This window comes from Aquila chrysaetos, chromosome 6, assembly GCF_900496995.4.
Source record: "Aquila chrysaetos chrysaetos chromosome 6, bAquChr1.4, whole genome shotgun sequence".
Lineage (NCBI taxonomy): Eukaryota > Metazoa > Chordata > Aves > Accipitriformes > Accipitridae > Aquila > Aquila chrysaetos.
The window spans coordinates 27,970,432-27,991,064 of NC_044009.1; the positions used below are offsets into that span (position 1 = coordinate 27,970,432).

Below are 20,633 nucleotides of genomic sequence, written 5' to 3' on the forward strand. Positions count from 1 at the left end.
GATTCCAAATCCCTACACTCGACCTAATCTTAAAGCATTTGGCTTCCAGAGCACCCCAGTGCCCTCCATCTTTTCTGTCTTAAGATACGAATCATTTGGATTATCCTGCTTTTCCCAATATCTGAATTGGCTTTCCCTCAGGAACGCCCCCCATGCCTTACCTCTTACGAGACTGTTTCCTGTTCTGTTGTCTTCAGACCAGAACTCCTTTTTTATCATCTTCCTTATTTTTGCTTTGTTTTGTCCCTCTTTCCTCTGGTTCTCCTCTTAGTTTCTGCTCATTTTCTCACTCTTAACCTTTTACAGAGAATTTGCAAAAATGCTAAGAAATGGTATAAAGAGGTGTTCTGTATGCGGTGTTTTCAGGTGTCTCACAGGAAATTTTCATACTGGGCATGATAATTTTAAAACTATTTGGCTAATCCTGCATTTGCAAAACGATGAAAAGCCTCTGGAACAGCAATAAAAAAAATCAGAAAGAGACGTGAGACTTGTGCAAGCAAAAATAGATAATTTATATTTCAAAACTGAGAGGCTATGAAGAATTTAATGGTTTAAAAAATAATTCAGAGAAAAGATGCAAGCTAAACTAGGATTCTGTTTTCTCTCAATTACCTTTAAATTAATTACTTTAATTTCTTTAAATTATTTTAATTATTATTAAACAATAATTATTATAGTAAGGTATTTTAAATTATGCGTTTGAAATTGATACACCTTGAGATAATTCTCCATCCATGACAAAACCCACAACCTTTAGGTTAAGAAATTCTACCTATAGGTTGAGTACCTTAGAAGCGGGTGAAGCTTTCTGAAAGCAGTGTCAATTTTGAGTCGCAGCCTCCATCTGCACATCCAGGAGACCAGTGACCTCTGCTGGAAGAGAGGGGATTGCCTCCCAACGCTGCCGGCTCCGCCAGCACCCTTTGTCCCTTTGCTATAATGATGATAAGTGAACTTGGCATCATTAACGCTCCTTCTTTCATTTATAATTTTTTCCCCAGTTTATTTGGGATAAAATTTACCAGCAAAACTGCAGTTCAAATCTGACATTCTTTGAAAAACTTGAGCAGAATCTTTGACTGAAGTTTTAAGTGAATGTTTATCAAAGAAAGAGAGAAAGTTTAGAATAATGGTATGGTGAGAATATGAAATGAGTAGTTTTCCTGAACTGGACCTGTACACATAATAACATGCTGTTTTCACCTTCAACAGCTTCCACTTACATATATTTGTTCCTTCTTCTGTCTCTCACAGAATTGAAAGAGCGGAGGTGCCTGGCATTGCAGACATTAGATGGTATCTCTGTAGACAGAGCAGAAATAACATGACGAAGTACTCTGGGTCAGAAAAGGGACCGTTAAGAGGAAGAAAGAGGAAGGATGCAAAGGAAATCCAATTCCACTGGGCAGTGCAAACCCAGGCTCTGCCCCCACGTGAGGTACTCTAGTAGTAGGTTTGTACCACCAAAGAAAAAGGTCTAAAGTAGGAGCCCCAAGACCAGTGAAGGGAACTGATTGCAATCACTGACTCACAGGTCACATTCTGAATACACAGCCCTCTTGAGAATGGCCCTTTTTCACTTAATGATCAGAAATACCCTAATGTAGACATTCAGGCAACATAAGCAAATTAGTATCTTTCTCCCATTATACAAACAAAAGGCTCCTCTGCTGACCAATTAGTTATCGCTCAATAAATGGATAAAATAATTTCTACTGGACATCATTTAGCATAATGTAGGAAATCTGGATTACCTCATTTTCAAAAGGTACAAAAGCCCTGGTCAATGCCAACAGAAACTATGGCTGATGAACATAGCTGAAATCCAAGTCACTTACAGACAAGCATACTAAATCCAACTTACCAACACAAAGCGCTATTACTGCAAAACAACACACAAAAACCCTATACAGTTTTAGCCAATTCTCTAACCACCAGCAAAAGGAATATACGTGACACAGTTTTTTCCAGTACAGGAACCTAATGCTCATCCTCACAGCAGACAGAGTTTTTTCTTACCAATGAAATGACCTAGAAAAGCAGCATGCCAGCTACCTATCAGTAGTGCTATATAACAATTTAAACAGGGAGTAGTGAATATGATATCCAATCAAAAATGCTAGGGGACTTGAAAATAGCAAAATGTATTTACACAAACTGGTATTTAGCTGGAGAAGACTAGTACATCAGTGCTTTCAGGAAATACACTGAACTCTAAAGGAGAGCATGTAATGATTTTGCTTTTAAGAATCTTCTAAAAAACATTACCAGAATGCTACAAATGACTCCATGTGAGTCACCTAATAGACTGATTCAACAACGGCTAAAAAGGAAAAACACTGTCTGCTTGCAGAGTTGCTTCTTAGGGTATCTTGAAGTCTCAGTACTGAAAACAGGGAAATTTCTTTCCTCTGAGTACCAGTGCAATGCTCTTCAGTTCAAGACCTGGCTGAACAAGCAGGCAAGAGAGCTCGTAGCCCAAAGCAGGACTACACACAGAGCACTGATCTTCCATGCTCAGGGGAGCGCAGGGGCCCACTATTCCCACAGGCATGCAGTAATAGAAACAGGATTGAGAACAACTAGAAAACAGTACTTTTCTTCCTACTTTGTAACATTACTTCAAGATGTAAAGGGTATCTTCTAACCCTCAGTGTGTGTTGAATGCTCTCTTGTGTAGCTGTTAAGATCATTCTAGCAGATGATTCTTCTTTCCCATCTTGGATGGCCAAGCTCAGACACCCGCCACCTCATTTTTGAGTGTTTACAGTCCTGGGGATGTTTACATCACCTAAACACACAGGCATCCACCTTCAGTACCACATTAGACTGGGGATCTTTACATAGGAGAGACTCATGAAAAAAGCCGATTCAGTCATGTAAATGAGAAGTTTTTCTTTTTTCGACTGACTATGCAGAGATTCACAGCACTTTACCTGGCACCTAAATAACACACCCACCATTATCCCATACTTTAAAGCACTCTCTTCAGTAAAGACAAAGACAGTAAAGATCTGCACATACACTGAAAAGATGCTTGCACTGGCACAGCACCTCATCCCTTATAGACTGTGTCTTAGCTTACTCCTAACACGCAGATACACCACACCATACACAGCGGTTCAGCAGTATGTGTCAGACCCGCTACACGAGCATGGTGTCTGCCATGTGTGCACAGTAGGACTGATGCTTTCTAAAAATATTGGACTCACTGCACATGTACACCATACAGTTAAGACTGCAAAGGTGCTGCTTGATGGTGATGGAGTTTGGGATCTATGGCAACCTGGTCAGAATTATTTCCCCTGAGGAAATACAGGAAAGCCCCAAATTCTACTCAAAATTTATGGTGAGGATGGGAAAACAAACAAACAAAAAAAAACCCCAAACAAACAGGACTTTTCCAGAGGAACCCCAGAGAAATGGCAACCTCCCTCACAGACAATCTCTGGGCCAGAGTCAAAGATAGGATCCAGTTCTCCAGGCTCAACCATAAATTTGTTTTGTTCAGAAGTTTACATAACATTACTTGTTATGTAATTTCTAACATCTACAACAAATTCAGCAGGAATTTTACAGCTTGCTTTAACCATGCAGCCCTGATTCCATTTCATTCTTTGTGCTGAATGAAACAACTGCTCTTGGGGAAGAAAGCTGCTGGTGAGTCATCAAGGACTGCAGCGTAACACCTACTAGCGGAATGGAAAAAAGCAAAAGGAGGTTTCTTAGGCAACCTTTATTCTGCAACTTCCTCACGTTTTGAGCATTTGAATTCTAATATTCTTTTAACAGAAGTAAAAAACCACAAAGCAGTATTATTTAATACACAGTTTCTGTCACTTTAAACTTCTGAACCAATTGCAATGACAGCACTCATTCTCATATACCCTCTCTAATGCAAAAATATTTTTACTGATACTTCTTTTTATAAAGGGCAGGAAATAAAGAAAAACTAGTTAAATATGGCTGTATCACGTATTAGAGACCAATTTAGTAAATGCTTTAAAATATTTGCTGCATAAGAAACACATACACTGCATGTAAGTATTATTCTTATTGCATTAATTCGCTAGTAGGTGAAGTCACATGACATTACCAGACGGCTAATTTAGGTTTGTATCCTAGCAGTATTTTCAGACACCTGACTGTAAAGCACTGAATGGTAAAACTTGCAAGTTTTGAGTAAGCATATCTTCCAATTTAAAAGATTGTATCAAATCCTCTGCTCCCCTTCCCCCCACCAACCATGGGCATTGCTTTAATGGGGATGTGTCATTTGCTGTTGGAAAACAATAGAGAAAATAAAAAAAAAAAAAAAAAAGAGTTTCACCTGCAGCTTTCAGCTGCTTAAAACTGGAGGTATTTCTCAATACCTTTCTGTTTCCTCCTTCTCTTTGAAAAACAAAGAAAACAAGAAAAGGAGGCCACCTGTTGTAGGCAAAAACATAGTTTAAATAGACACAAGACAAAACCACTAATTATAAAGTGCTGTGCTTCTGCACATTCACTATTGAGATTGGGAAAGTCAGGGGCTTGGAGCACTAGAAAGGAGGCTGCAAGGAAGGCTTCCTGGTAAGAAGTAGCATTCTTGGAAAGAATAAGGGGCTGGAGAAGCAGAAGGTGAGAATCATGGAAGGGAGGGGGATCATCTTGGAGCTCAGTGAGCTGCATAGGAACAAATGCCAAAGGCTGCCCAGGGACATTGGCCAGCAGGACGCGAGCCTAGTGACTGAGCAGCTGCACAGCACAAATGCATCCGTCTGCCCAACCTTCTCCCAGCAGCGATCTCCCTGCTGGGAAGGGAATCTGAGGCCAAGTGAACCCAACACTGCTGGTGGGGAGGGGAGAAAAGCAGGTAAGTGCATGAAATGATGAGGTAGGATAAAAGCTCACATCTTGTTGGTTCTTAAATAAACCTCACTATCCAAATCGACTATGGGCTGTCATTCACTGTCATCCCTGTGACCCAATCACCCTTACCAATATAAGTAACTCTCCCATCACGTTAAAATTGTATACACTGGCTGTGTCTACTCTGAAACCCAATTCACTATCCCACGCCTGGTAACTAAGGGAGTAGGACCTGCATTCTCACCTCTATCTTCCTGTGAGCTATGAATTTTTTGGAAGGAAGCCTTTCTGCAGGTGCTCAGAGACAGAGGAAGTGAGAGGATGCTCCACTGTCTCTCCCCACACTGATGATCAAGGGACCAGGACGGGAAACGCTGGGAAGCAAGATGCATCCAAGAGCGTGCTTGTCCTCTAGTATGCATACAACTAGAATTTATAAATTTTATCTGTATAAATTACTTTAATAACCAGGATATTTTCAATTCAACAAGTACTATTCAGGAATACACAGAAAAGTATTTGGCATTTGAAAGTTATCTGTGCAAATACTTATTAGAACTATCTTCATTTACTCTTCATCAGTGCTGAAATCCTCTTCATCCTGCTGAAATGCTGAATTGTCCAATTCTTACTTAAACAACATATACATTGAAAGCTTCTTAAAAAAAAAAACCTCAAAAAACAAAAGACAAAAAAGCAACCCAGCCCCTGAAAACAAAAACCACCCCTAGACTCCATACTTTCCCCACAGTTATAACCGAAAGGCCTCAGGATAAGAAAGGATAAACGTAAGCAGCTCTGGTAGTCTGACCCACAGTCAAATGTCCTTTTCACTAAACAGCATACAAAGCATAATGAATACTTTTGGCCCAAATCAACAAAATAGTTCAAAATGTACTTGAATCATTTTCTTGATTACAGTTATTTTCTTAAATCTAGCTTAATACTGTCAGGTTCGCTAGCAGTTTTTGAAACAGTTATTTCATTTTCTTTGAACTTACTGCACTGAAAACTGAAGTACAGCAATTTGGATCATAAGAAATGTCCTCTGTTTTAACAGCTATAATCTGAATCATTATCAATTAACCAGTCAAGCCACAAAACGCTGACTCCTTTATTTCCCCCATCATTGTAATTTCCATTTTAGAGGAGGAATTCAGTTAAACACAAGAGAGATTTCTGTAATACAAGATTATAGACTACTACAAGAACAACCACCAGTTTACAATTTTTAGTGCCTAGGTAATTTTCAAAACTGCATGTCCGCATCTTCAAAACCAGAAAGTACCATATAGAGAGAGAAGATCAACTAAGTAACAATTAAAAAAAAAAAAAAAGCTGTCATTGTCCACAGGAACCATGTCTAGTCACGTTTTCAGTCAGTCAGTCAGCTAGCTGAGGGTCATGTCATTATTTAGTTTCTGTAGAAAAAACACAAGTACAAAAATAGTATCAAAAAGCAACATACCTATTTTTATTTTAATATATATATTATAAAACATAATTGTTACATCAGCATATAAATAAGGCTTTTGATATATTTAGAAGAATAAAATTAAAATTTTATATATGCTTCTCTAGCTTTTAAAGAAATACCTCTTTTTCTGATACAATTACTTTTTTAAAAACATTTTTGCACAGAAATAAATCGTTATAAATATACATGTTAAACTTCAGGATTTCAATAAAGTTTTAACTAAAAAAAAAGAATGCAAATCAAATCAGTGATGCAGGACTTTTTCAAGACAAGGATAATAAAAGACAACAATAACCAAGTATATCATGACAGAATAAATGTTTGTCAACTTAGTAACTAAATATTTATTTTAAAACACCACCATTTTCAGAAGGGGAAAAATGCAATGAGTCCATTTGCTGTGGGTTAAAGCCAATCAGCAATGATTATCAAGAGCCACAGAATCCAGCCCTAGATATATGTGTTTTGCATTTCTAATACAGTGCTAGTTAGAAGCTCTGCTTTCTAAGGACTACTGGAAAGCTTCATGAAAAAAGTTTGGGGTGGGTTTGGGGGTTTTTTTGTTTGTTTTTTGAGGGTGGGTTTTTTTGCGGGGGCGGGGGGGTGTATTAAAATAGAACTACTAGGTTGCAATGAAGAGATTAATTGGAATTCCACAATAAATTCTTCTGAAAGATACCAAATTCTGTCCTTCCTCTTCTATTTTTGAGTAATATAATTTACACAACAGGCATCGGACAACTGCAGTGAGATTCTCACGAAATACTCAAAGCAATACAAAAACCTGAGTAGAGAGCACAAGCTGGTCAACACCAAGAACATTAAGATAGCTTCTGCTTTTAGAAACTGCCTAGAAGTAGACACTAGTTCTCTTCTCAAGACTACACCCACTCAAAGCAAGATAGTTTAAAGTGACTATTTCAACCATTAATACTTACTTAGCGTAAAGGGGAGAACCTCACCCCCCCCAAAAAACCAACCTTACGTTAGAACTTAAAGTAGTTAAGAGAACCTTATTGGTCTGTATTTCCATCACTTCTCTGCTACTTTTAACAACTCATATAAAACAACTGAATTTTCATTGACTTGTAGGAGAGCCAGAGCCTGCAAAATTCATTGGATGGATTAGTTTAGAATATTAATACACATGTATTCAAATTCTCTTGATAAACAAAGGTTGTTGTAAGGTAATAGACTGTTCTTACGATCAGAAGTTTACATTGCAAGAGCATTATCAGAGTAGCATACCATTACCATAAAACATTTTTTAAGAAACAATTTTGTAAATTATATTTAAAAAAAAAGATGATTTACAGAAGAAAAATATTATTGGGAAAAAACTTCAAAAAGTCAGATAAAAGCTGTGTTGAAATAATAAATATTTTATTTAAGTTGAATTAGTCAATTGAATTAAATTTATTTTCATATAGATTCTATTGAATTCACAGATCTTATCACAGATTTTAAATCAGAGAACCTTGCATAGAAAGGACAATTGCAGAAATCCAGTCACCTTGTTAGAGATAAAAAGCAAGCAATACAACAGGACTTTAGAATGGATTTTTTTTTTTTTTAAGACTTCCTTAAGTGAAAGCTCTCAGAAATTTTAGCTAAGATTATTTCCTCCAGCCAAAATTCAGAAAGAACAAAAGTTAATATTCTGACATCTTAAAAAAAAAAAAAAAATTACTATTTCAGCGGTAGAGAGAATTCCACCCCCTTTTACATGCACAATTTAAAGCTTTAATTGAAAGCAAAATATAAGCCCCTGAACTACTGCAAAACTTGTCAGTCAGTCTAATGCAGAGTCCCCAGTGGTAAGCTTGATTTAAATCGGCAAGCCCTTTTAAAAAGGAGCACAGATGGAATCTTTATTTTTATGTACCATTTCATTTGAATTTGAGAAACTACCTAAAGGACAAAAAGAGAGCAAATAATTTTGTCTGTCTGTCCTATGAAGAGACAGATGCTAAGACAACACAACCTGCTAGAAGACTCGGAATCAGGAACCTGATGTACAGGATGTAACAAGATGTAACACAGTAAATTTAGAAAGCTCTTCTACCTGTGTTACTGCACAGACACAGCAGATGAAAGGCTAATCAGAGGGGAAATACTCAGTAGTCATTTGCACCAGAATTACAAGTAATCTGCCCAAGACAGATTTAGGGTGTCCATCTAAACTAAAACTAGTACTCTTTATCATTTGAAAATTTACAGAAATGCAATAACCTTGGAAAGGACAAAGAGCTCTACTGTAATTTTGCATGTGTAAAAAGATTATTCTTCAAACATGACCTTATTTCTCCAGTTTTCTAATCAGGTAAAATGGCACAACAGCAAAACTGTATGTCTTACCCTCACCTTATAAAGGAGTTCAGGTTTCTAAATAGTCAATAAGAGGTATATATTAGAATTTTCAACCATAATTTGAAATATAAAGTAAGTTTTAGCCTTTTGAAAATCCGATTTGGTGACCAACTGCACCTTTTGTCAGCTGGAGATCTTAAAGAATCTTCTCAAAAAAATCACACTGGAAAAATGTGTGTGTGTAGGTGTGCACATATGTGTGAATAAAAAAAATAAAAATCAGCTTTAGAGTGACAATCAGAAGAGAACCTCACAGTCTACTCACTCTTATCTTTCTTAAAAACAAAGAAAGAAAAAGTAAGGATAAATCATGTTTCTAATTTTGTATGCATACCATACCTACACTTTTCTAGTAAAAGTAGTCAAGGAAGACCTGGTATTACATTACACTTTACATCACGGTTTTTCCTGTAGCGACCAAGAGGCTGGCCTTTTATTATTGGAAGTCACATTAAAAACAAACAAAACCTTTGTACAAAGATAAGAGCATGGGTACAAGTTACTTAAAATTGCATTCACCAGAGCTGCTGATTAAAAAGGAGTTTCAAATGAGTTTTAGCTACAATTCAATGCTGAGAAAGAACGGTAGAAATCCATTTTTTTAAAAAGCAAGTTGTGTATAAAGACTAAGGCCATCTTTAGTAACTGCTGCTTATCAAAAGAACAACATGAAAGTCCTTATGAAAAAAGGAGGAAAAAAACACTGTGAGCAAAATCTTTTTTGGCCTTTGCAACTCCTGGGTCACAAAGAGTATCTACAGAAAGAAAGGTACAAGGAGTGAAGCTTAGAAGTAAAATATTGATGTGAAGTGTCAGGATTTCATGTGATGTTTTCTGAATGAGTTAAAGCAAAACTGCATGTCCCCTATAAAGATAATATGGCTACTGAAATTATTTGGAAGCTACAGTAATATTTGGGAGTTAATTTGTAGAAAACAGGGCTTAGCCTTTCCTCCCCCAACTATATTTCTCTTTTGGTAATAGTCCTAATGTTAAAAAAAATACAAATAAAAAAAAATTGATATAATTTGAATCAATGTTTTAAAAGAACAAGTGAATTTTGGTCCTTGAAGTCTATAAAACCTCTCTAGGAGCTCAGCCAGCATTCATAGGCCATAAGCATCAACTAATAAATCCTCAAACTAATTATCCTAAACACACACCTCAATCCCTCCGCAACAGGCTCTGCAATATTTTCTTCACTATCACACATTCCAGCTACACGTGATTTCTGGGAATCCAGATGACACAAATATCCCAAACCTTTGGTTTCACCTGGCAACCTTCCCTGTCCTTTCCATGTCCTTTTTTTATTTACCCCTTCCCTCCTCTGCCCTTCAAGGACTGAACTCTGCATCTTTATCCAATACCATTGTGAGGACATGTGTTTTTAATGAAAGAAAAGACACACACAAGCTGATCTCAGTTCCATTGTTTATTTTTGCATACTCTTTTCAACGTTAACTGATAGTCTTATGTACATAAAGTGAATATTTCTGTGAAATTCCAGATTGATGTTAATCAGCTGGTTCATATTTGTTCAAAAATTATAAAAATAGATTTTTACTAAAATAAAGTGTACGTGTGCATATATAAGCATACACACACCCATATATACATATATGTATATACACATATATATGACAAATTAAATTTCAAGTTGTTAGCTAAAAATAGATTTAAAGTTTATCATTACATGTTCATATCTAACTTAAAAATACTTTGCCTATCACTATTTCGAGTAGTTGAACTTCAGTTTAAGTAACAGCTCAGACTGGGTACTCACCTGCTCAGTAAGTTCTCTGACGTTTGTTGGACTCTTCTGTAGGCGAGTCTGCCAACCTTACTTTAAGCCTGACACCATTCACAATCTTGCCATGTAACGCAGTTATGGCATCACTGGCACTTGCTCTGTCTGCAAATTTTGCATAGCCAACATTTTTTCCAGCCACAAGGTAAACTTTTATCAAGTGTCCAAAACGACTGGAGGGGGGAGGGGAGAGAAAAAAAGATAATTTACAGGTCTTGCTGCGACATAGACACCTATTATCCAATCTGAGGTATATATGATTTGGTAGCTGCAAAAACTATATTCTCACATGTATGCTATCATTTCCCATGCTGCCCTCTTCCAAAACTCCCAATTTTCATATTCCCTTCACTAGGATTCCAGGCAGGAAGAGAAATAAAACTGAAAGTTCAGAGACTATGTTTTCTATGGAATATTACAATAGAACCGCAAGCACCAGTGATTTATCTTTTTTTTAAAATAATGCGTAAAGCTAATCAATACCATAGTCCCCAAACACTAAATGGCACTCAGAAAAACCCCAAACAAACCAAAAAGAACACACACACACACAAACCAGCAGATAATTTAGAGGCTAAACTTGCGTCTCACTTAGATGAACCTGCTCGGTTGTGATTCATCTTTGAGTTCTCACTGAAATGACTCAGAAAGCAAGCGCTAAGGCTTTGTGGAAAAAAAACAGATTTCCAAGTCCTCAGGAGATTCCTAGACAGTTCCTTAAAAAATGTTTGGAAAAAAAAAAAAAAAGGTCTCCTTGTTTCATACTGATGTTACACAAGTATCAAGACTAGGGCGCATAGCCTTTCTCTTCTCCAGCATCTGATTAAGAAAATCCAGTATATCAAATACAAGTGGAATTTAAAACTGTACAAGTGCATATTGTTTCTTTTCCTCTCCTGATTCTTTGAAAATATTTTGGCTTTCCAAAGATTTATTGCAAATGCCAGTTATTAGAAAAGGGAAATGTCGTCTTCTTCAAGAGTATACTAAAAATAAATATAAAATACTGGAGAACAGCTGAACTATAGATTTGTTTTAAAGATGGCAAAAACTGTCTCTCAAGTCTTTGCTCCTCGTAGGGAGGTAGTGTGAAAGGACAGTTGAAATGGTGTCAAAAAGATGCAAGCCACCAAAACGTTTCAGGATATATCAGGAAAAAAAACCTCCCTATACTTACTCCCCTAAGGTACTGTAGAAATGTATCAAAATACTTAAATTCCTTACAGAAATATGTACAAAAAAATGCCAAATAAATTAGGCTGTAAGAATCAGTACTACATTTTTCGCTTAAAAAAAAAAAAAATGTTAAGAGACTAGACATTTTACTTCAGATTATGTTAATCAATAACAAAGCTGTGGTACTGATGACATTGCATCTATGCTTCAAGGTGAATTCCATTACACACTTGTTTCAAAAAGCAACTGTTACCTATTGATCACTTATTGACCACTGTGCACTGTCTTTTCTGGAAAGAGTTTTCATTATGACAAACTTTTTTACTTTCAACATTTATTTTAAATATTTCGTCATTATTTTTTTGGTTAGAGAACACTTATTTGTAAATGGAGTCTTACCAGAACACATCCTCCAATACATTTACAGGTAAAGGATGGGGATGGAAAAGTATGAAAAGCCTTTCCTTCACGGAAGTGTCAGGTGGAACTTTTTTTTTGTGTGGTGGAAGTATGGCATCTGTTTGGGGCTGAAGTAACTGTGAGCCAGAAGTTCCTCCAAATGCCTGCTGAAACAGGGGAAAAAATGCAAGTATAAATTAACTGATGGGGGGGGGGGGGGGGGAAGTCATTTTACCTTATTTACAATTTTTGTTCCCATCACAGGGCATAAACAGCCTCTACCAGTTCTCTCCTTAATTAATTTGTTTACTTTGGTTATTTCATTAAATTGGACGGTAAATCCAAGTAAGGTCAGACACCTTTACAGGGAATAAAAAAGTACAAACCAACAAGAGATACATCTTAAAAATGTAGCATCTAAAACAGTTACAGAAGATAGTAAGCAGTGTTCTTTCTTGACATATCTGAAGTTTCTTACAATTCTGAAGAATATTAACAGTATCCATTATATTAACTTACAGGAGGTGTCCTATACTGCTGAACAACGGCATTGTTATTCCGCAACACTGATGACACATGTGCTGTTACCAGCTGTGTTGCCATTTTTCTGATGAGGCTGCAACCAGAAGTGATAATAAACTATTTTAAAGAAACAGCTAAGTTACAGTAATCTTTAATTCAGCAAGAGAAAATAAGTTTTAATGCACATCTAAGAGTATCTCTGGAAATCTGTAAACTCATATAGATAATGAAAATCAAGTCAGGCTTTCATGACACTCCAGGCATGATCTGAAAGCATGCATGCTAGCTGCAACTCACTGAAAACATACATTTCTACATATAGAGATACAAGACTCTTCTTTGCTTTTTTTAATACTCAGGGTGGAGGGAGGGAAATTAACTCTACAGAAACCCCTACATTTTGTGAAAAGTGCCTAAAAGGCAGAAGGGACAGCAAAATTTCACCTGTTTCAATAAAGAGCACAGAGATTCAATCCAGAAGTCAGAATATTATCACAGAAAGTTTACTTCCAGTTCCCATTTCCCAGTAATTTTTCTTTGTTCTGCTGCACAATAAGAAAAAGCAATTGCACTTTTTGCATAGATTCACAACCCGTGTTGTAGGGCCATGAAATAGTAGGAATTATTGAAGAATGAAGGAAATTGTTTGCAAGAAGGATGGTTGCAATGAATATTTTTTTTAGTTTAGATCAGACATGCACTTCTGAAGTGAATCTCCCCATTGTCACTCCTTACCGTCCTCATTCATATCCCAGAATAGGTTTGATATGAACTAGATTCCTTTAGGATGAAACTAAGCCAAAATATTCACTGCAGGAGCATACCTAAGTCATTCCAACTTGTAATGGACATTCAAATCACAGAACAGATTAGAAATGGTTAAAGTAAAACCTGACAATCCCCATACAGTGGAGATATCAGATCCTCAGCACCCAACAGTTTTACTCTACATGTGCTTCACAAGGCTACTATTTGCAGTACTGCAAACATAACCAAGAGATCAAGTAGATAAATCTGGTTTTAATAAAAATACCTCATCAAAAACACATTCCAGCCTTGTTACATATGACAGAGACTGTTACAAAGATTCTTGCGAAATCCAAGATTTTCCAGTGTATCTTAAGAATATATATTTTAATCTTCTCTTTATCAAAGACTAGTAACTTTCAAAAGGCTTATTCTAAACCATTAAAAAACCAAACAAACTAAATTTCAGAAAATACTGTATACAGGTATGAATGAAACAAGATCACAGTGACATTGCTGTTACTTCTAATGTTTAAAATTTACTTATTTTAAATTTTGCTCCCAAAACACAACTTACAACTTCCTATCTCTATGTATTGGTACTTACTCTGAGCTATCACTCCCATCTTCTAGGAAAATGACAGTCAATCGATTTCCAGGAGGATACTCAAAACCGTGTAATTTATACTTGGCATATATAGCTGACGCAGCAGTACTGTACTGAATCACAGCGTACCCTACAAACACAGTGCACACAGTTTCAGTGTGATACACGTAAATCCTAAGAATAAACTACACTTATAAAAGCAATATGATTAAACTGCACATTAGTCATGGATGACACAAAATTCTTAAGCCTTTTTACCACACATTACATTACTTAATAGCAACATCAGTAGTTGTGAAAAAAACTTCAGCGGAATTAGCTAATGACAGATCAGCTATATTTATGCTCACTTGAAAACCTGGTAATAAAGCAACACAAGTGAAAACATCTTCTTCCCTAACCCTGAATTAGAAACAAAAACATATACCGTTTCATTTTAAAATGCAATTATCCCATCAACAGTGAATCTCAAGTACTGTAAAGTTACATTTTTACTCCCTGAATAATTTCCATTCCAAGCTTCTTGGAGAAGAGACCTCTTCCACACTTTTCTCAGCAACAGCAAAACAACAAAACTGAAACCAAAACAATCTTCCAAATACAAAACATGATTTGTTTTGGAATCATTTAATCCAGTTTACTCATGTCAGCTTCTACACACAGACACACACATAGAACGCCCATTTCAAGATGAAAACTCAAAAGATCTGTTTAGAGAACATTTAAACTACACGTCTAATAATTTTTGAAACTTTTTCTCCATTTATTCTGCCCAAAACTATTAACTTAATTCGAACAAAAAACACTTCTCATGGTTTTGATTCTGTCCTTCTTGAGATTCTGTTACCTGAAAATAAAGGTATTTAAGGCTATGTGTAAACAGGGGTTCAAACAAAACTGAATTTGGGGGTTTATGCATCAATGACAGCAGCAACCATTGATTCATAAAACATTAATTCTTTCCAACAAGTGTACTGTATTTTGCAATGCAAATGAATTGCAGTACAATTAAAAGGCATTCCCTTCATAGAATTAAAAAAAAAAAAAGCAAGCTCTTTTTGTACTTTTACTTACCACTATTGGTATGAGGATCTCGCTGAACATCACAATACTCCAGTCCTGGAACTAGATCAAAGAGGGCAAACAGCTGCTCTTGGATAAAGGGAAGCCGTGATACCACTGACAGACGTTTGGAGACTGACTCTTGAATTCTGGTCTCATTTTTTTCAAAACTACAAAACTCCGGCTGCCCACCTCAAGAATCAACATAAAATAAATAATTCAAGTCATCACACTAGCATGCCTTCATCTCATTTATATTTTTCATTCAACTTTTAAAAGCAATCTAAGTCAATTATATACTAGAGGTAACGTGTTTATTTCACCAATGTAGGTCACGAAATAACCGGCCAACTAGAGCAAAGCAAGCCATAAAAATACAGAAATTAAATGCCTGGCTCATTTCTAACTCCAACATTCAATCTACTACTTAAGTGTTGACCTAAGCCTCCATTAGCTTCCCTTCTTCCAAACTGCATTCTTACTTTGTGACCATACTCAAGACTACAAATCATTTTTAGTATAAAAAGCTGTGACTTACAAAATGGAAGTGTATTTCCTCTTGGTTCTTGCCTCGTGTTATTACTATAATAATCATGTTCAAAAGACTCAGATGACTTATTTTTAGGTTCAGCCAAAATAGCCCTGTAGCCTGAAAGAAAAAAACACACATATAGCAACACCTCAACACATCTGAATTATCTGACTGGATCCACTTTCTCCAACTACCGTATTTAGAAACGTGTTATTCAGAAAACCCAGAAAGTGCTGGCCTTGGGAAAATAACTAATCTACAGCTCTTGAAGCCTGCCATAATAACTGCATGAAAGTTAACAACTTCCACATAGAACTACTCCTAGTCACGAGTTAAGCACAACAGAGCCTACTTGCTGTGAGAGTGACTGAGCACTGACACAGGTTGCCCAGAGAGGTTGTGGAGTCTCCATCCTTGGAGATATTCAAAACCCCTCTGGACATGGTCCTGGGCAACCACAGTGCCCAGGTGACCCTGCCTGAGCAGAGGGGCTGGGCAAGATGACCTCCAGAGGTCCCTTCCAACTTTGACCATTCTGCGATACTTGGCAGGATTCAGAGACGCTCCAGAGGCAATCACCTGAACTTCCATGCTATAACAGCAGTTTATGTGTGTTTTGCACTGATCTAGGTTTTGCTTTTATGAAAGAAGTAGGTATTACTCTCAGGCTATCCAACTAATTTCATTTTAACCTCACAACAAAAAGGCAATAAAATGTAACTGCTAAGTAATCTCAGCCTCACATTCCTATGCAAGAATAGTCACAAATACAATTTTTGTAGAACCACTTATGATAGATATGATGCAGAACCACCACATACATTACTGGAGGAAAAAAAACAACCAACAACACAGAAGAACAAACAAACAAACAAAAAAACCCCAACCACACCCACACACCAAGCTGTTTCATATTTGCAATTAAGCAAACATTGAACAGGAGGTTAGACTAGAAGGCTGCTGTTAGGTTTCCCCAAAAGCCTTTCTTCTGCTGGATAAGCAAGCCCAGTTCCCTCCATCTCTCCTCACAAGTCATGTGCTTCAGCCCCTGACCACCTTGGTGCCCTTCCACCAGACTCGCTCAAACTCATTAACACCTTTTTGGTACTACAGCATAAATGACAAATAGTTGGTCATAAAGCATACAAAGTCTTTCATTCTGTAACAGATTAATCATGACATTCAATGAAAACAAACAAACAAAACAACAAACTTCAATTCAGATGAATTTGTTCTTAAATAAATGTAATCACAACAGAATCCCTATGGATTATCAAATATATTTTTATATATAAATTCATTTTATATCAAATACATTTGATTAAAAATGCATATTCCCAGGGATACACAGGCAAATCTCATTTTAATGTATGAACCCTACATTACAGGCCAATAATAATGCATGAACAAAAACTCCGTATCCATCTCCAAACTCTTTTCACTGATCTTACATGCAGTTTGGTCCTGCAAAAATGTAATCAGGTGACTGTTCTCAATGAATATTTTTTATTCACAATAGAAATATTTTTTATTTACAATAGAAATTTGTCTCAAGATGTGTTAACATTATAAATAATTTGCCTGCAAGCAAAACTAAGAATTAAAGGTACATTAATGATGATATACACTTATTGTGAAAAACTTGAAATAATTCAGTCAGATTCTTACTTCGATCACACTCTTCAATTGCTCGGGCAGCTTGCGATGGTTTTAAATACCTCACATAGCCCAAACCTTTACTTTCTCCAGTAGTCTTGTTTTTAATAATGCTGCAATATTCAATGTCTCCATACATCTAGAACAATTAAAAAGCATATTAATTTACAATATTTGAAAATGCATTAAAGTTCCACGCGTTACGCCCTTCTGATAAATTAAGACAAAGGCAATTTAAAATAACAATTAACAAATAGCGAATCAGTACCTTAAACTTCTCTCGCAGATCTTCCTCTGTATAGGACTTCGGTATCATAACAAAGATTCGTGTAAGCTCCTCATCTTCAACATCTCGGTGGCTTCCAGAAGCTCTTGACTGTGCAATAAATACCTAGTGAAATAATTACATAGACATTAATTACTGGAGAACATGTCTTAACCACATATCAACAAGCAAGAAAAATAGTTTAACAAGTCTTTGTATTTATCTTTCACATAAGCTAGCTTTCCTAACATGGAAAAACAGAACATATCTGATCATAGATGCATCCGTGACAAAAGACCTGCAAATACAATACACCCCAAACGGTTTCCCAAACAGGACAGAAGCCAGCAGAAGTTCTCACTGGGGATAATGAAGAATGGACGGGAATATCAAAGCCTGATTCAGCAGCACTGCCAATGTCATAGGTGGCATATGAGGTAGCAAAAAAAATGCAGTACTGCAACAGCCTTAGCATAGCAGCAGTAACAAAAAATAAGCAAGCAAACAAACAAAAAAGCCTAGCAGCTTATTAAAACCTTGCTACTGCAGTTCACTGTTCAGCAGGGCCAGAGTCTGCAGGTCTAATGCTCTATGAAGGATTGTAACTTCTCACATCTGTAACTGTTAAAATCCTTATTAATTATTGAAATTAATTTCATCCGAGAAGTGCACCCCAGAAGACAACCAGGCAAAAAAAACCCACAGAAAACAAATAAAAAAGCCCAAAACAACCAAATAAGAAAAATACAAACAACCTTCAAAGTAAGCCTCTTACGCAACAGCAGCAACTGATTTCACAGAGCTCTTAAATTATTTTCCTAATAGTCATGCAGGAGAGTAAGCAATACAACTCTGATCTTTTGCCTTCTAATGGCAAGTTCTTCAGAAAAGTTTCTACTGACTCAGCTGCATTTTCAAATGAAACACGTGGAATCTTCTTTCACTGTTCAAAGCCATTCATATCTTCTTAGTACTTGGGGAATATGAAAACAATTCAAGAGGCTGAAAGCTGCCAGCCAGTTCCATAGATAAAAAAAACCACATAGTTGTTTTGAAAAAACTGTACGCAAGCTACAAAACCAATATAAAACATACTTGCAAAGACAGTTCTACTTATTCCCGTCGATCTTGCTCACAACACTTAAAACATACTGGTTTAGACTATTTCACAGAGACCCCCTCAAGGTTAAAAAAACAAACAAGCAAACACACACACACCTAGTTTCCAGGCACTGCGTTTTCCCCAGGCCTGTTGCAGCTTACGCCACGCGTGGGCACTTCGGGCACGGGTGGGACCCACGGCAGCTCCCCCCGAAGAGCACGGCCGAGCCCGCAAGCCCCGCCGCCGAAACCGCCCCGGGACTGACCCAGAAGGGTGACAACATCAGCACCGGCACTACGTGCGGGGAGAAGGCCGCGAGCAGCGCGTCCGACGCTCTCCGTGGCGGCTCGCTGCCTGCCGCCCGGCGAGGCGGCCAGCTCGCCCGGGGTCCTCCAGGGCTGCTCCAGGCGGGCCTGCGCCACCGGCCGGCCCCGCCGCCCGCCCCCCGCTGAGGGGCTCCCCGTTGCCCCCGCGTAGGCCAACACTACCTTCCCAAGCGGCAAGCTCGGGGCGCAGCGGCCGAGGCCTGCCGCTCTCCGCGGCCACCGTGCTGGGAAGGCGGCCGGGGACACCCCGCCGGGCCCCGCTCGCTCGCCCCCGGCCCCGCTCCCCGGCAGGAAGCGGGCAGCGCGGCCCGGCGGCGGTACCTTGATGGGCTTGGTGTCGGGGACCAGGCTGCGGCCGTGCATCTCCTCCATGGCCCGGCAGGCCTGCGAGCTGCGGGCGAACTTGATGAAGGCGATGCCGCGGGACTCGTTGGTGCGCTTGTCCCGCAGGAGCCAGATGTTCTGGATGTCCCCGAAGGGGGCGAAGCGCTCCCGGATCAGCGCCTCTCCCGTGTCCTTGCCCAGCACCACGAAGACCCGGCTGTTGGGCGGCTCGTCCAGGCACTCGGCCGAGAGGCGGAAGCCGCTGCCCTCCTCCATAGCGGGGCCGCCGGGCTCCCGGGCCGCCGGGGACCGCTGGCTTTTCTCGGGGGCCGGCGGGGACCGCCCGCAGCGCCCTTTCCGCCGCGGAGACAACATGTCTTCCTCACCCCTCTCCGCCACTGCCGCCGCCGCCGCCGCCTCCTCCTCCGCGCCGGCCGCGCCCCTCCCGCCTCCCCGCGCCCAGTCAGGGCCGCGGCCTCGCCTGCGGCGGGCGGGGCTCCCCGGCCGCCCCACGCCGGGCTCCAGCGCCCGGGCTGCGGCCGAGGGGCAGCGCCGCTTCGGCCGGCCTGTGCGGCGTACCCCGCTCCCCGCGGAGAGGGGCCGTGCGGCAGGAGAGCCGCCTGGCCTGGCCCGGCCGGGGCACCGGCGTGCCCACCCTGCGGGAGACAGGCACCCGCTCTCCGGGAGCGGCAGCGGGCGGGTGGGAAGGACTAAGCAGAAACGAATCGAGGGTTGGTTCCGAGGAGAAGCGCTCCCGAGCTCCCCCTCTCCCCTGAATCACAGAATGGCAAACTGGTTGAGGTTGGCGGGGACCTCTGGAGGTCATCTGGTCCAACCCCCTGCCCAAGCAGGACCACCCAGAGCCAGCTGCCCAGGACTGTGTCTAGACAGCTTTTGAATATCGCCAAGCATGAAGACTTCACAACCTCTCTGGACAACCTGTGCCACTGCTCAGTCACTCACAGTAAAAAAGTGTTTCCTGATGTTCAGATGGAACCTCCCGTGTTTCAGTTTGTGCCCATTGCCTCTTGTCCTGTCACTGGGACGCACTGAGTAGAGTCTGGATCCATTTTCTTCATTCCATCCCTTCAGCTATTTATACACACTGATGAGATCCCCCTGAGCCTTCTCTACTCCAGGCTAAACAATCCCAGCTCTCTCAGCCTTTCCTCATAGGAGAGATGCTCCAGTCCCTTAGTCATCTTTGTGGCCCTTCACTGGACTCTCTCCAGTATCTCTGGGTCTCTCTCATACTGGGGAGCCCAGAGGCAGACACAGTACTCCAGGTGTGGCCTCACCAGTCCTGAGCAGAGGGGAAGGGTCATCTCCCTTGTCCTGCTGGTGACACTCCTACTAATGTAGCCCAGCATACCTGTAGCCTTCTTTGCAACAAGGGCACATTGC

General features: G+C 39.5%; 1 protein-coding gene across 3 annotated transcripts; it reads right to left on the reverse strand.

The window, feature by feature from the left end:
• Nucleotides 1–5,294: 5,294 nt before the first annotated feature.
• RBM45 (RNA binding motif protein 45) lies at nt 5,295–19,929 on the reverse strand. Of its 3 annotated transcripts, none has more exons than XM_030018505.2 (10): nt 19,227–19,929; nt 17,481–17,603; nt 17,225–17,351; nt 15,563–15,673; nt 15,037–15,216; nt 13,963–14,092; nt 12,606–12,702; nt 12,087–12,250; nt 10,488–10,684; nt 5,295–6,275 (listed from the first exon to the last, which is right to left on the reverse strand). In XM_030018505.2, the coding sequence occupies exons 1-9, from the start codon at nt 19,602–19,604 to the stop codon at nt 10,492–10,494; spliced, it is 1,503 nt and encodes a 500-aa protein (XP_029874365.1). In that variant the 5' UTR covers nt 19,605–19,929; the 3' UTR covers nt 5,295–6,275; nt 10,488–10,491. The 3 variants fall into 3 exon arrangements, with proteins under 3 accessions (XP_029874365.1, XP_029874362.1, XP_029874364.1); XM_030018502.2 differs by having other exon boundaries at nt 12,087–12,253; nt 19,227–19,928; XM_030018504.2 differs by lacking the exon at nt 5,295–6,275 and adding an exon at nt 6,927–9,458 and having other exon boundaries at nt 10,489–10,684; nt 12,087–12,253.
• Between the last annotated feature and the right edge of the window lie 704 nt (nt 19,930–20,633).